Source organism: Balearica regulorum, chromosome 1, assembly GCF_011004875.1.
Source record: "Balearica regulorum gibbericeps isolate bBalReg1 chromosome 1, bBalReg1.pri, whole genome shotgun sequence".
NCBI classification, from domain to species: domain Eukaryota; kingdom Metazoa; phylum Chordata; class Aves; order Gruiformes; family Gruidae; genus Balearica; species Balearica regulorum.
The window spans coordinates 77,071,333-77,085,032 of record NC_046184.1 but is presented as its reverse complement, the minus strand read 5'-3'; the positions used below and the strand labels follow the sequence as shown (position 1 = coordinate 77,085,032).

Genomic DNA, 13,700 nt, shown 5'->3' with positions numbered 1-13,700 from the left:
AGAATTAGGAAGCTGAGATCAAAGGCACAAAAGCTTAACTGGCTTCAGGGTCGAGCATGGAAATTAATATTAAAAATTCATATTCAGGCCTGGGAACTATTGACTAAGCACAAAGCACTGGCCACCTGCAAACAAAGAGAAGGCTTCTTGTTTTCAGGAGCATTTAGGAAGCATGGTTTCATCTGGTCACACGTGAAACCTTACGAAAAGGACAGTGGCTTCATTTGGATTTTCTCTTCACCACGGTGAATTTTAAAAAGCTATAAAATTAAACATGGAAAAAGATTATAATTTCTAGGACAGTGAATGATTTACTACAAATGAGAATGTTTACTCATTTCAGGCAGTATCTAGAGCAGCAGTGTTTGGATCTGTACAAAGTTTAGATGGGCTTTAAAGGCCAAAAGTTGTTGCAGTATCAGCCAATCTCACAGAAGTTTTTGCAAGGGGGGAAAGCATCCTGCAACTGTGACTTGCTGTCTTTTGTCAAGGCAAGGCACTTTCAGATGGGACCCAATTCTTGCAAGCTGTGGTTTTAAAATTTTGGATTCAACTAGTAGAAGCTCTTCTTCATACTTTTCCTACCAAACACATGAGAAAATCGTAAGAAATCTGCCACTTATGAGAAATGTTAAAATATCTTTTCAAAGTCTCTGACTCAATTCCTACAGCCTATTAACTCTAATTATGTTTAGGATGACAACCAGCTATGAAGCTTTTGAAGCTTCAACCACATCTGAACCAGAAGGGGGGAAAAAAGATTCCTTCCACCTTTACACCCAATACACAAAGAAACACACATGAACGAGGAAAGCACACATAGATCAGCCTTTTTTTTTTAAAAAAGTATTCAAAAGAGAGCTAGAAGCAGCCCCAAACACTCTTTGCAGTTAGTGACATTGACCAACTAATGGAACTTTACATATTAATGGAAAGTGAATTTTAGATAGATTCACAATAATGTATAGTCTAGAAACCTGACTCTGAAATATAGAAGTATAAACAGTGTATTACAGGACACCTCTGTATTTGATCATAAAACAGCCCAAACTTATAATTCAAATGCTTCCTTTAAGTTAGTTGTGCACTAGTCACTTGGCAAATATTGGACAATGAGTAAAACAAGCTCACACATTTCAGACACCAGAAATAGAGTATTTTGTGAATAAATTATTTATACATATCTATAAATAAAATAACTCATCTCTCTTTCCCTGATCTGAATTTTCAGCTTTAGGTCTGTTCAGCCATGTACCAAACTGTGTTTGATGACACACAGAGCAAATGAAGCGAGGCAAAAAAGGCTGCTGGTCGCAGAGGGGACTAAGTTGAACACTTCATATTGACAAACTGTGACCAACTATTTTTAGAATACCGTCAATGACGATAACTGTCGTGGTTTTGCCCCAGCTGGCAGCTAAGCCCCATGAAGCCGCTCACTCGCTTCCCGCCCCCCCCCCCCCCCGCCCCGGTGGGATGGGGGAGAGAATCAGAAGGGTAAAGTGAGAAAACTCATGGGTTGAGATAAAGGCAGTTTAAAAGGTAAAGCAAAAGATGCACACAAAAAGCAAAGCAAACCAAGGAATTCAATCCCTGCTTCCCATGGGCAGGCAGGTGTTCAGCCATCTCCAGGAAAGCAGGGCTCCATCACGCGTAGCAGTTACTTGGAAAGACAAAATGCCATCACTCTGAACGTCCCCCTCCCTTCCTTCTTCTTCCCCCAGCTTTATAGGCTGAGCATGATGCCATAAGATATGGAATATCCCTTTGGTCAGTTGGGGTCAGCTGTCCCGGCTGTATCCCCTCCCAACTCCTTGTGCACCCCCAGCCTCCTCACTGGTGGGGTGGGGTGAGGAGCAGAAAGGGCCTTGGCTCTGTGTAAGCACTGCTCAACAATGATGAAAACATCTCTATATTATAACAAAAACATCTCTATATTATCAACACTGTTTTCAGCACAAATCCAAACCATAGCCCCATACTAGCTACTACAAAGAGAATTAACTCTATCCCAGCTAAAACCAGCACAATAACAAACAACACTTTGAGGCATAATTCTAGTTCCTGATGGTTTTCACATGTGCAAGAGGACTTAAAGCAGGTATTTTAGCATTCCCAACTAATGAGCCTTCAACAAGGGGATTCACTGTACATTTGCTTTAATAAGAGTGAGGAATGAGGCTTTTTGTTGGGGTTTTTTTTTCTGCTGGTGTCTCCATGTTACCACAATGCTATACAATCTGCCTATCCAGAGTTACGACGACTCTGTCAAAATCACTTCCAAACACTCACACAAGCTTGCACTGATCAATCCACTATGCATAAAATTCCTATGGCATGAGGCTAGCAAAAATTAAAACAACATTTCATGGAGACAAAGAGATACTAAAGCAGTGTCAGCAACAGATATCTCTGCTGCTTCTTTGCACCGAGATCCATTTACCCAACTGCATGTGACTGACAGAACAGAAACACTCAAAATCAATGATAGCAAACCATTGGCACGTCTAACCCTGGTGTTGAAAGAGATTTGGGCTGGCACCAATGAAACTAAGTCATACTGCCAAATTTCAAAAGGCACGAGGCTCTATTGTTGCTATTGACACATTCCTCTCTGAGGGGAAAAGAGAGAGAACTACTCTGAACTATAAAAACCTCCATCTATTCAACTCCTCACTCCTTGCTAGTCAGTGGAGATCTTTCATTTCAAGCTCTGGGGGGCAGGCAGTCTTTTCTGCTGGCTGCTGCTGTATAGCACTTAGCATGGTTAGTTCTCAACCAGCACTGGGGCTCTTGGAAAATGTCATTAACCACTGAAGAACAGAAAACAAGGAATAAATTGTTCATTTTTTTGCATTATCCAAACTCCGTGGCATAAAATGGGTTTTGCCAACATAATTCAAACCTCTGTCTGCCTTACAGATTCACACCAACATAGTGTTTCTCTAGCTGAATCTCTGAAAACTCTCAACTGCTGAGAGGTATGCAAATGATTAGCAATTACCTAAATTACACAATTTTCAAGTAGGCACTCTACAGGACACATCTCTCCTCTGAGGATGATCCCAAGGAAACAATCTCCAGTTACATGCTGTTCCCTGCACCAGCTGCTCCAGTTCAATTGGTAATAAGTTACTCTCTCTTCATGCAAGTGTAAACTGACATAGCGAACCAGAGCCTGATTCTGCAATGTGCTGTATTCTGGAATGCTGCTCGAGCCCTGATTTTCACGCCTCCTGAAGGTTTTTAAACTGGAAAATATAACATTGCTAGACTATGACATCCAGGGAAGACTCACCAATTCATATTGAATTCAACAGCAAAATTCCCAATTTAAAAGCAATTCTGATCTCATTATCAAGTCTCCTGTATCACAGAGTGCATCTTGTTCCTTCACTGCAACGACTCTGCTTCAGCTGAATTATTCATGATAATATTGCTGCTCCACTAGCAAAGAAACCACAGTACATTTTGAAAGAGTGGTGCAAGACCACTGTACCTTTTGAGAGAATTAATGTATGTACTTACAAAGAAAGAATGTGCAAATTCACTTAATTAAACCCACAATGTATTCCAGGTGAATTAGAAAAACAAATAAATCTGAGCACAGCTCCTTGCTAAACTCAGTTTGATGTGGTTTTGTAATCCCAAACATGTTATTGAAGTGTTAATAACAGATCACCAGGCTTGTTTTAAAGATGTACCAGGTCAGCAGTTTGCCGAGGCATTCTGTGAAGCATATGTGCACAGCCAGGGTGCACAAGGTTTCCTGAAAGGCATGTGCCACAGGCTCAACCCCCTATCTGGAGGTGGTATACACTATCCAAAGTTTTCAGGCCCACCCAGCTAAAACCTCTCAACCAAACAAAAACCCACAACAAACCAGAATATAGGGCAAGAAGAATCTCATTTCCAACTTTCCTATAACACCAGAGGTCTCCTTGTTGTACCCTATCATGCCCTTGCTCATTTCAGTCCTACTCTTTCTTCTCCTGAAATCTCATTAATGCTTTCCAAAGCTCCTTCTGTTTCCATAAACAGAAGGAACCTAGGTTTATGCGCAGTGACTGCAGGTAGATTCAAGCTAAGCACTGATCCTCGCTATGATAATCATATATATATGATATATATATAAATGGACAATGGAGTTTTACTTCGTGACTACCACAAGCACTCTGACATTCAGCTTTTTCTTGCTTCTCTCATTGTTGCTTTTAGCCTCACCTTGTTGATGATCTCAGTTTTCACAGATATACTTCAGTAACAAGTTTTTATTCTTCAACTGTGTTCTTGATACCAGCTTGTAAATAACTCTGGCTCACTAGTTAAAGGCTTGAAGAAGGACAAAATAGTGATTTCCTACCTTGATCAGTTCTTTGAACTTGGGGTCTTCTTTTGAGTTAGGATCAATCATAGTGCGTTCCTCATTCTCCTCTGTCCAAGTAAAATGGGAAACTTTAGTGAGATCCACTTCAAATGTACACTGCTCAAATACTGCAACAACTCCTAATCATGAAGTGGCCTGTCAGCTGATCAAGACATGGCAGTGCCTAGTCATCATCTTAACAAGGGAATATCCGATGATCAAAGTGTTACTCATTTTTAAGAGACACACAGAAAGATAACACAGACCTAACTTCCCCAAAATAAGATTGTTTCCGCCGGCCTTCCCCAGCTCAGACCCTGCTGTATGCAGAACACCTCAGGAAAATCACCATCCTCTATACCCTGTTAATATCAACATGCCAAAAAGTACAGTCAGCTACTTTTCTTCCTCTCCTCAATTTGCATTTAGTTTCTATTTGAAAACACCTGTCCGAGATTACACCATCTCAAAGAGTACAGCAAGCTTACAGCATTGCAGTCAGTGCAACTTGGGCTGTCAGTCTGTGCCTCCGCTGTCTGGTTCCCTGAAACTTGGCCATGCCGGCGGCCCCGAGTGCACGCACTCCTTCACCTCTGGTTAAGCTGGAGAATGAAAATGACCCCAATTTATGTCAGTTGTACTTGTGCATAGGGGAAGAACATAAAATAGATTTCTTGGGTGTACAGTCTTCTATTTCTGAGAGATGGGGAAATGTGAGAAATACTCTCCAATGGCCAGCAGGACAACCACAAGAGGTGTGAATATAAAGATTAATTTTTAGAAGGGATGATTTGATACAGAAATGTTGGTAACAAAATCAACTTGAGCTCAGTAAGGCTAACAATCAACCTTTGGCAGAATTATCTTTGCAACACCACGTACAGACACGTGCATGTTTATATGCTACTGTAGATATGGATACCAGTATTTAGGAAGCAGCTGGAGCAAGTCTCGTATTTTAAATTCTGGTGCTTATTTTCAAGTAGCAGACCTCTCCCTGCACCCTTCATTTTAGCTCCTTTAGTAGCCAAGTGGTAGCTGTGATCTAGGTTAGATCTGTTCCTTTCAGTAGAGAGCAAACCCTGGCTACTGCACAACAGGAACACAAGGATGGGTGACAGTGTCACAGCTACGTGAGGAGATCCACATTTCTTCAGCTAGAATAATTATTTATAAAGCTGACGGATTTATCTTTAGCTCAGTCTAGACGGGCCACATGGAATCCTGTTTTCCTATTGATTTCTCAATTCCTTCCAGCATGACACCAAAGGAGGGGTTTTGGTATGACCATTGGTCAGGCCATTGCCACACTGCACAGAGGAACCCTTTAAAACCTGACGATGATCAGCCTACGGTGACTTCCTACTGCAGCGCTGGACTTCACTGCTGTCAGATGGGAAACACAACACTCACACATCCTAGACACAAGACAGACTATACCATCTCACTGGTTACCTTAGACTTCACACAGACATTTGGCTTCAGTATTTTCCAGGGCCCTTTATTAAAAAAAAATAAGGCCCTGCTATCTGAATATAGTTGACAAATTTCCACAAACCCACAAAACCCCATGAATTCTTTCGCTGCTTTTTTCCCCCCTGTTCCTTTACTTCCCCATTACTGCCTCGGATGAGTCAGGCAGTCTAGTCATAAGGCAGGGACACCCACTACACACCCAAAATACTGCTAACTGAAACCTTGAACAAGATTTGACCCATAATGGTATATGATTCACCACAAAACTTTCCTTAAGGTTCACTGGTGGTCATGTCTTTGCATGACAGGCCTTCGGAGTGGTCATGCATCTTCTAAAGTCATCTATACCTTTAGTGGTACCCAGAAGAAATCATTGGAGACACTCCTGATCCATACATATAGAGAGAGCAATCAACACTTTGCCCATTTCTCAGAAGAACAGTACTTTGCATTTCCTACTACACTTTTAATCAGAAAATCTAAATGACTAACGCTTCTTTGGTCTTATTTTACTGTTTTATTATTTGTCTCCATGATAGCTTGCTTCAGCTAATTCCGTAGATTAAGAGACAGTTGGCCGGGAAAGAAAAAGTGTTTTATTCCAACAAGTTTTAAACACTTTTTGCTATTAAATTATGCTGTTGCTCCTGTAGGAACTCAGGAAGGGGGAGGAAATGAGAGAACAGGAATTTGAATGTTTACCTTCTTTCTATAAAGCTTTATTTGTTTTACATACTTCTATCCTAATCACATTTAATTACTATTTTCAGCAGCCTAAATGCTCATCAGTTCATTCAGTATTAGGTCCCATTTTGCTGTACTATCACTTGCAAAGTGGTAGCAGTAACCCAAGGAGGAACATGGCATCCACTAGTTAACAACTGAGTAGTATGTACATTGAGACAAAGGGTTCCACAGGAACCATGACACACACTTTTTTTTTTTGCTACAGGCTTTCTGTGGGTTGGTCCTTTTGCACTTTAGTTCCCCATCTATAAATAGAGAGAGAAGATACCGCTTCCTTACCAAAGAAGGATGTCTGAGATGCACTTGGCCAAAGAGTTAATGGAACTGAAGTTAATCTTAAGCAGACAAATTCAGCAGTATTTTCCATCTAATTCTTTCCAAAAGGACGATCACAGAAGAACTCAAGTTCTCTGTCAATTCATTGAACAAGTCAATTTTCCCATGAACTACCTAGTTCAAGTGTATCTATGTAGTTAGCACTGCTCTTTAAATTCCATTTCAGTCCTTCTAATTTCTAGTCTACGTGTAACGTGCAACAGTTCTCAATTCTCATGCCCAATTCTCTCAGTTTCAACTCAGCAATCGACATTCAACAGTACAGCAATGGATATGGGAGTCACAGTGCCCACCTTCATTAATAATCGAGGTCTGTAGCATGAATACTTTACCTAATAGTGTGTCTTCTGGATGGATGTCCACAGTGCTTGGGTTCATTGGTGCATTGATAGCATTTTTACCTTCTTCTTGGAGGTCACTCACTGAATAGAGGGAAAAAACAGAAAGGAAGACTGTAATAAACGCAGAGTTTGCAGATATGTAGAGGTTGAAGAGGGTATTCATAGTAAGAGAAAACATCTGGTAGATCCATTTCAAAACAGGCCCACAGTTTATGGAATTAAGAACTGCAGCCGCAGTGGAAAATAAAATCAAAGTAACATCCTTTTACAGCTTCTTATTAAACTGAGCAACCACACAATTGGCTGAAAATATTTTGCAAGAAACCCAATTCTGTGGTAACAGCAACGTCAGAGTGCTTGTTTCTCCAGACGGACGGGGTGTGAGCTTTTCTGCAGGACAGCCCAGATCTACAGCAAACAGCAAACTGCAAAATCAAGCTCCTTTTCTGATAGCACAACCACCACTCATCACCACCTTTTCCAGCTTCAGAACACCAGGAACTGTAACTTGCTACTGGCCTTATTAAAAGCCTCAGAGAATCCCAGGGAGACCTACCAAATAAAGATGAAAATGTATTTAATTCTAGCATTGCTGCTGGCTGAAAATAGATATAGCGTGATCTGGTGAACACAAATCTGGAATTTGTGATTTCAAACTTTTGTCCTAAACCTACATTTCATTTGGGAAAGTCAGTAAAGTACCCTTCATCAATAAAATGGATATTAAAATACTTCCTTACACCCTGCCACATGGGAGGAACTGAACTTGAGGACAAGTACTGAGTAGTTCTTCAGTATCTTCACAGACCTTGACAGTAAGAAAAGCACTCGCAATGCTATAACACTTTTACACTCTCCAAGGCACATCTCCTTCTAAACTCAGTAACGATTACTTATTATAAGCCAAGCTATTGATATACAGGCATTTGAAATAGGAGATACAAAGACACCGTAACAGCCCCATCTATTCAGTGACAGTTCTGTGTTAGCGTGGGCTAAGATCATTTGTGGCAGCTTTTGTGGTATTGCAGTCTCCTTTGGGAGAGGTCCAAGTCCCACACTCTTTTCAGGGAAAAGCAAGGACTTCCAAATAAATAAGCTCTGCAAGACAGAGGGGAAAGAAAAGGAGGAACATTCAACTAATAGTCACAGTATCCTAACAAGCACTTCCTTCAAGAACAGTTGCTATTCCCCTTTCCCATTGGAAAAAATCAAACCACAGGCTAATCATTTACATGCAGTCTGCAAAGGTTACAAAATGCTGCATCAGTACTTGCTTTTCTCCTACTTGATAGGAGGGGAAATCACAGAGATCCTATTGCCCCAGAGGAGGACAGGGAAGAATAATATATGATAATCCCCACTCCTCCTCTCAGGGATACTTGACATAGGTGCTTAAAACATGTTACCACATTTCTGAATTGCAGTTCCAAGAAGTTAGTTAATTCTGGCTCACAGTATGATACTGAACACGACTAAAATCCTCAATTATGAAATGCTGTTCTTATGTTCTGCAAGCAACAAACACCAGTCTCGTATTCTGAGACCTTATGGCTTACGAACCACATTAGAGCAGCTGGTTAGAGCTAACACGGCACAAAGCCTGGGGCAAGGGGGCTGCCAGCAGTAAGCCCAGCTTGCTTTCTGTATTGCGCACCTTCTGCAAAGGGAAGAGAACAGCACTCTCGGCTGCAAACAGAATACAATGTCTGCAGGCTGAGATTTATCCTCCTGAATAAACGTCGTTATCAAAGAAACTCTTAAATTACCCCTTTTCTGGATTCATTCTCATTTTCTTGGAAAACTCTCCAAACAGAAGTCAAGGAGCTAAGAGGCCTCATGCAACAGACCAAAACAGCTCTAACAGCATGCCTTAGCCAGCCCTGCTTGCATTACGCCCAACTCCAGCTTTCTCACCTGAGCAGCTCCTACACTGTGATGCCAGTAGGAATATAGCCACCAGGAGGCACAAGAAAAATCATGTGGAAACTGGACATTACGAGTAAGATTTTTAAAAACCCTGCTAGGACTATAAACACCCAAATTCCACTTAAATCAGACTCATTTTGGAAGTACCGGCCTTATCTCTAGATGTAACTCTCTTTTCATTATTATAGCATTGCTGTCATTCTGGGAATGCCAAGCGTTCAATAAGGTCAGGACATCTCTGTTCCTAATACTCTGCAAATGCAGAGGAGAGCTGCTAAGTTCCTCTGGGCAGTGAATATATGGTATTGTCTTCAGTGGATGCTATATAAACAAAACGCTGCCTACATTTCAAACCAGAAAAACTTCTAAATGCAGCTAAACTAGTTTTATTCCCAAAAGTTCAATTAAGATGATACACTTGCTTTATTTTTTACATAAAAATGATCTCCATTCTTCCTAGCAAAAATACCTTGTTTCTGAGCAATTTACTAAACTGAAAGAAAACATTAATACGAATTTTTGTATTAAGCCTCCATCCCTCACAACATGAAGAGCCACATAAAACCCTTACGCTTGCCTTCAGATCCGGTGCGGCTGGGCCAGATCCCACAGGACCAAAACATCCTTTCCTACTGCTACCAGCAAAGCACGGCTATGTCAGCAGAAAGCCTCCCAAAGCCTGCTGCCCAGGGAGATCCCTGATTACAGAGAGCCCGTACAGCAGGTCCTAGGCAGACAGCTTAGGACAAGATTCTGCCTAAAAACGTAATATTTCCTACCTCCTTTTTTGCGCCTCTTACAGAGGAGCCCTGCCATCCCGGCCCCAGCAGCACAAACAGGTCGGAGACGAACCACATGGGCCGTCCGAATGCTGAAGGAGCAGCAGCAACTGGATAAGGGGCTGCCACCTCGAGACTGCCAAACCTACGTTAATTCGGGCACGGTGACACAGGAGGAGGCGCTAAGATAGCCTCCCAGCTGCTGGCGGGGGGGGGGGGGGGGTGGCCAGGAAGAAGGACACAGCGCTTGGCCATGGATTCCCAGCCAGGAATCCCTTTCTATATCCCTGCCGCTTCTGCAGATAGCCAAGTGCCTCCCTTGGACTGCTGCTGGCCGCCTACGAGCAGGCACCTCAAAGATGGCATTTTCTCTGCAAGGAGCTTCCTGAGAAAGTAATTTCTACCCTCTGGCCAAAGCACGGTTGGGTTCCCCGTCGCGACAGCTTGCCCCAGGAACACACAGGTTCACAGAGCAACAGCCAGCACGCAGAGAAGCAATTGCGCTCGGGAACATAAATTTGCCAGGGTATTCCCAACACCTGCTGCACTCCAGAACCCTTTCACACTGTGCTTGAACCAATGCTGAGGACTTTTTTCCTGCTTACTGCCCCCAGTATTCCCTTATCACTATTGAGCAAAGAAACAGAAGCAGGAAAAGGAAACCGAGCCACAATGCTGGAAGAAAACAGAGAACCCACACACGAGCAAGTGGAGACAGTTAAAATAATAGTCAGGATGGAGCAACAGGTACATTTCGGAGAAGAACCTGAGGTGTTTTTTAATGCAAATTTACAACACAGAACGGCTTTCAGCCCATGCTTTCACAAAGCCAAAGGTACTGTAAAAGATTATAGATATTAATATATTGCCAAATGCCGACCTCCTCAACTTTGCATCAGCAACAGCGGCTTTGCTGTAAGATGTATACCAGATCCTGACATCAAATGAGCCATTCATGCAAGAGGGCATTTTACTGGTAGAGCAGAGCTGCACTTGCACAACAGGTTATAGTTATGGTAGGTCCTACATGAGGTATTACTGCTCCTTGCCCATTCACAGGTCCCTTCTTTTCCCTTTCCTTTCCCCACAGGAAATATCTCCCTGTGTGTTCTTGGCTGTCTAAATGAGATCTGTGTAAAACATCTTTCTCTAAAACCTGATCACTTCATTTCATAGATTGGTCAGAGGAAACCTGCAGTAGGAGAAGACAGGAAGGGGTAGGAAATTGAGTACAGGCTGGAGTAGCATCACTTAGCCCAGGCTGGTCCCCAGCGGAACCTTTCCTGTATCTGTTGCTCCCACTGTCACACCATGGCAGAGGTCTCCCTCAGATGGTCCCGTAGAACTCATATGAGCAGCCCCAACATCCAGGGAATGCTCTCCTGCCCATGAAAAGGGTTTGCCTCCACCTTGACTCAAAACGCAGACTCTGGTTACATACAGCCTTAACATAAAACTTGCCGATAGTGTAAACGACTCAGCTGTGAACTCACACAGGACAAGTCAGGTGTAACTACAGGCACAGAAAGATGATGGCTTGGAAAGGTATCTGGCAGAATTAACTATGATTTCTCCCAGACGTCTGCTATAGCCTCCCTCCATTCCGGCTGGAAATCTCCTCTCTGAGCAGATCCCCAATTAACAGGCAGGACTAGTCCTCCAAACCACTTCAGTACCCCACCAGCCAGCACTAGCAAAATCCTAATCTAACAAAGGACAGGCAAGTGGCCAAGGCATTCAGCAAAAACCCTGAGTATTTCCCTAAACCAGAAATTTAAATTCATGAGTAAAAGGTCACTTCTCTATCAGTCCCCAGGAAAGCAGCAAGGGTTCCTGGCAGTTCTCCGGTGTTTTAACAAACTCCTGGCAGTGTCAGCAGTCAACATGATTTAGTCAACACTGGAAGCTGTGCTGGCCTTTCAAACAAATTAATATAATGAGCGGATCGCATACACACATGCTGTACAGCGCTACATCTGTAAGCCGGGCAGGCTGTCTCAGTGCATGGGATTACATGCAAAATGCACAGAACAGGAGCAATTAGCTGCAGAAGGTTGGAGTGCCACCAGAGCTGTCAAGGATTTCTCACAAGTCAGGAAATGGCCTTTAAAGTCAGCAGGAGTGCTATAAAAAGAAGAGATGTCCCCGCTTTCTCCTTTTTATAAGGAACAGCAAAGCTGATGTCAACAATTTGATCCTTTCTACATTCACTCTTAATAATTATAGTGTAACTTTAAAAGATATCAACAATAGCACAGTTCACCTCTTAAGTCTTTACCATTCACTGCCTTGTTATTAAAAAATTGACCGCAAGCCTCTGCGTCTTACAAAAACACATGGCAAATGCTACTTAATTTTAGCTCTAGTTATTTCTGACTGCAAGGCTGAATCCCACCCCACAGAAGGCAGCAGCTGTTGTGACGCTAATCACGGGTTTCTGGATACGGTGCTTTCCTTCGCATTCAGCCAGCGCCAAGCTGGCTCCGCAGCACTGCCTGACCACAACTTTGACATGATGTACTTTCATCTCGTGATTAAACCCTTACTTTGGAAGCTATTAGATTGCTTTGTTACCCTTGGCTCCATTACAGATGATTTGTTCAAGTAACTTTGTCATCCTCTTTGGTCGGAGCACCACATAGACAGGAAATGTGCGATGACCGTGTAACTCGAACTGCACGGGAAGCTGTCTTCCTGCCCCCAGTGTCTTACTGCTTCCCGAGTTTCCTTGCTCTTCCCAGAGACAAACCCCTGGCCAGCTGCGCTTTTTCAGACAGTGACTCACCTGCCTGCAACTCATATCTTAAGAGTTCAGATAATCACATGCAAAATACAAAGTCCATACTCAAAACTATCTCTACCCCATTCAGACCAGTGACACGACCCTCATTCACTCCCACCTCAAGTGAGATGTGGCCATGGAACAAAACCCCTTGATGAAGCAGCCAACCCTTGCGTAAAAGATCAAGAATCTGCTGGAGCTCCCACCTCCCACGTGAGGTGTCAGACCAGAAGGCAACATGTCCCTGGTGGGTAAAGACCTTGCAGTGTCTATCTCTTAACCTGCTCCTCTGTTTGCCCATTATAGACCAACATACACTGAATTTCCACCTGACGCCTAAAACTCTTTCAGGACAAGTCATCTTCTAAACTGTAAACCTTCTACGAATGTTTAAAAAAAGTTTTACAAAAACTAGTATTTTCCAAGAAAACCTGTTGCACTGAAAGATTTCAAACCAGCCCCAAACGTAGTACATGCTGATACACTGAGATTCTTTGTCTCTTTTTCTAGAGACATCCACCACAAACAACTCACCAGTCTGCTACTGCATTACTAATTGCTTAACATTTACAAAAGGCTCCGAGATCTTTTGATAGAGACTGCAGGAGAAAGACAAAGCCTCCATTAATTATAATAGAGAATTATAATCACAGGCAGATCAAAGGCAAAGACTTTATCAAATCCACATAAAGGCACTGTATCAAGAGACTGTGTTCAAAGCAGAACTGTGGTAATAAAAGAAATTTATATGCCTCAGTAGGCAGACAAGGCACGCACAACAGCCTAGCTCTGTCACTTAAAGAAATGGAAATACCTAAAAGAATGAAAGAGCAAAGCTAAAGATAACTTTTAGGAAAGGGCTGTAATAATCCTTTTGTTAGGTTGCAAAGAGCAGGCCATGCTTGCTTATATAATGGATGTATTAAACTTACCAGATGAGTGGT

General features: G+C 42.5%; 1 protein-coding gene across 3 annotated transcripts in view; it reads right to left on the bottom strand.

The window, feature by feature from the left end:
- The window catches only part of PARVB (parvin beta), a 70,922-nt gene that overhangs the window by 39,247 nt on the left and 17,975 nt on the right, over positions 1-13,700 (bottom strand). For 2 of the 3 annotated variants that reach the window (XM_075759932.1, XM_075759922.1), the window contains exons 2-3: positions 7,258-7,347; positions 4,364-4,434 (exon numbers count right to left, since the gene is read on the bottom strand). In XM_075759932.1, coding sequence (XP_075616047.1) covers positions 4,364-4,434; positions 7,258-7,347 — 161 coding nt within the window. Of the gene's footprint in view, positions 1-4,363; positions 4,435-7,257; positions 7,348-9,974; positions 10,156-13,700 lie in introns of those variants that run through there. The other variant, XM_075759915.1, reaches the window with a different exon arrangement.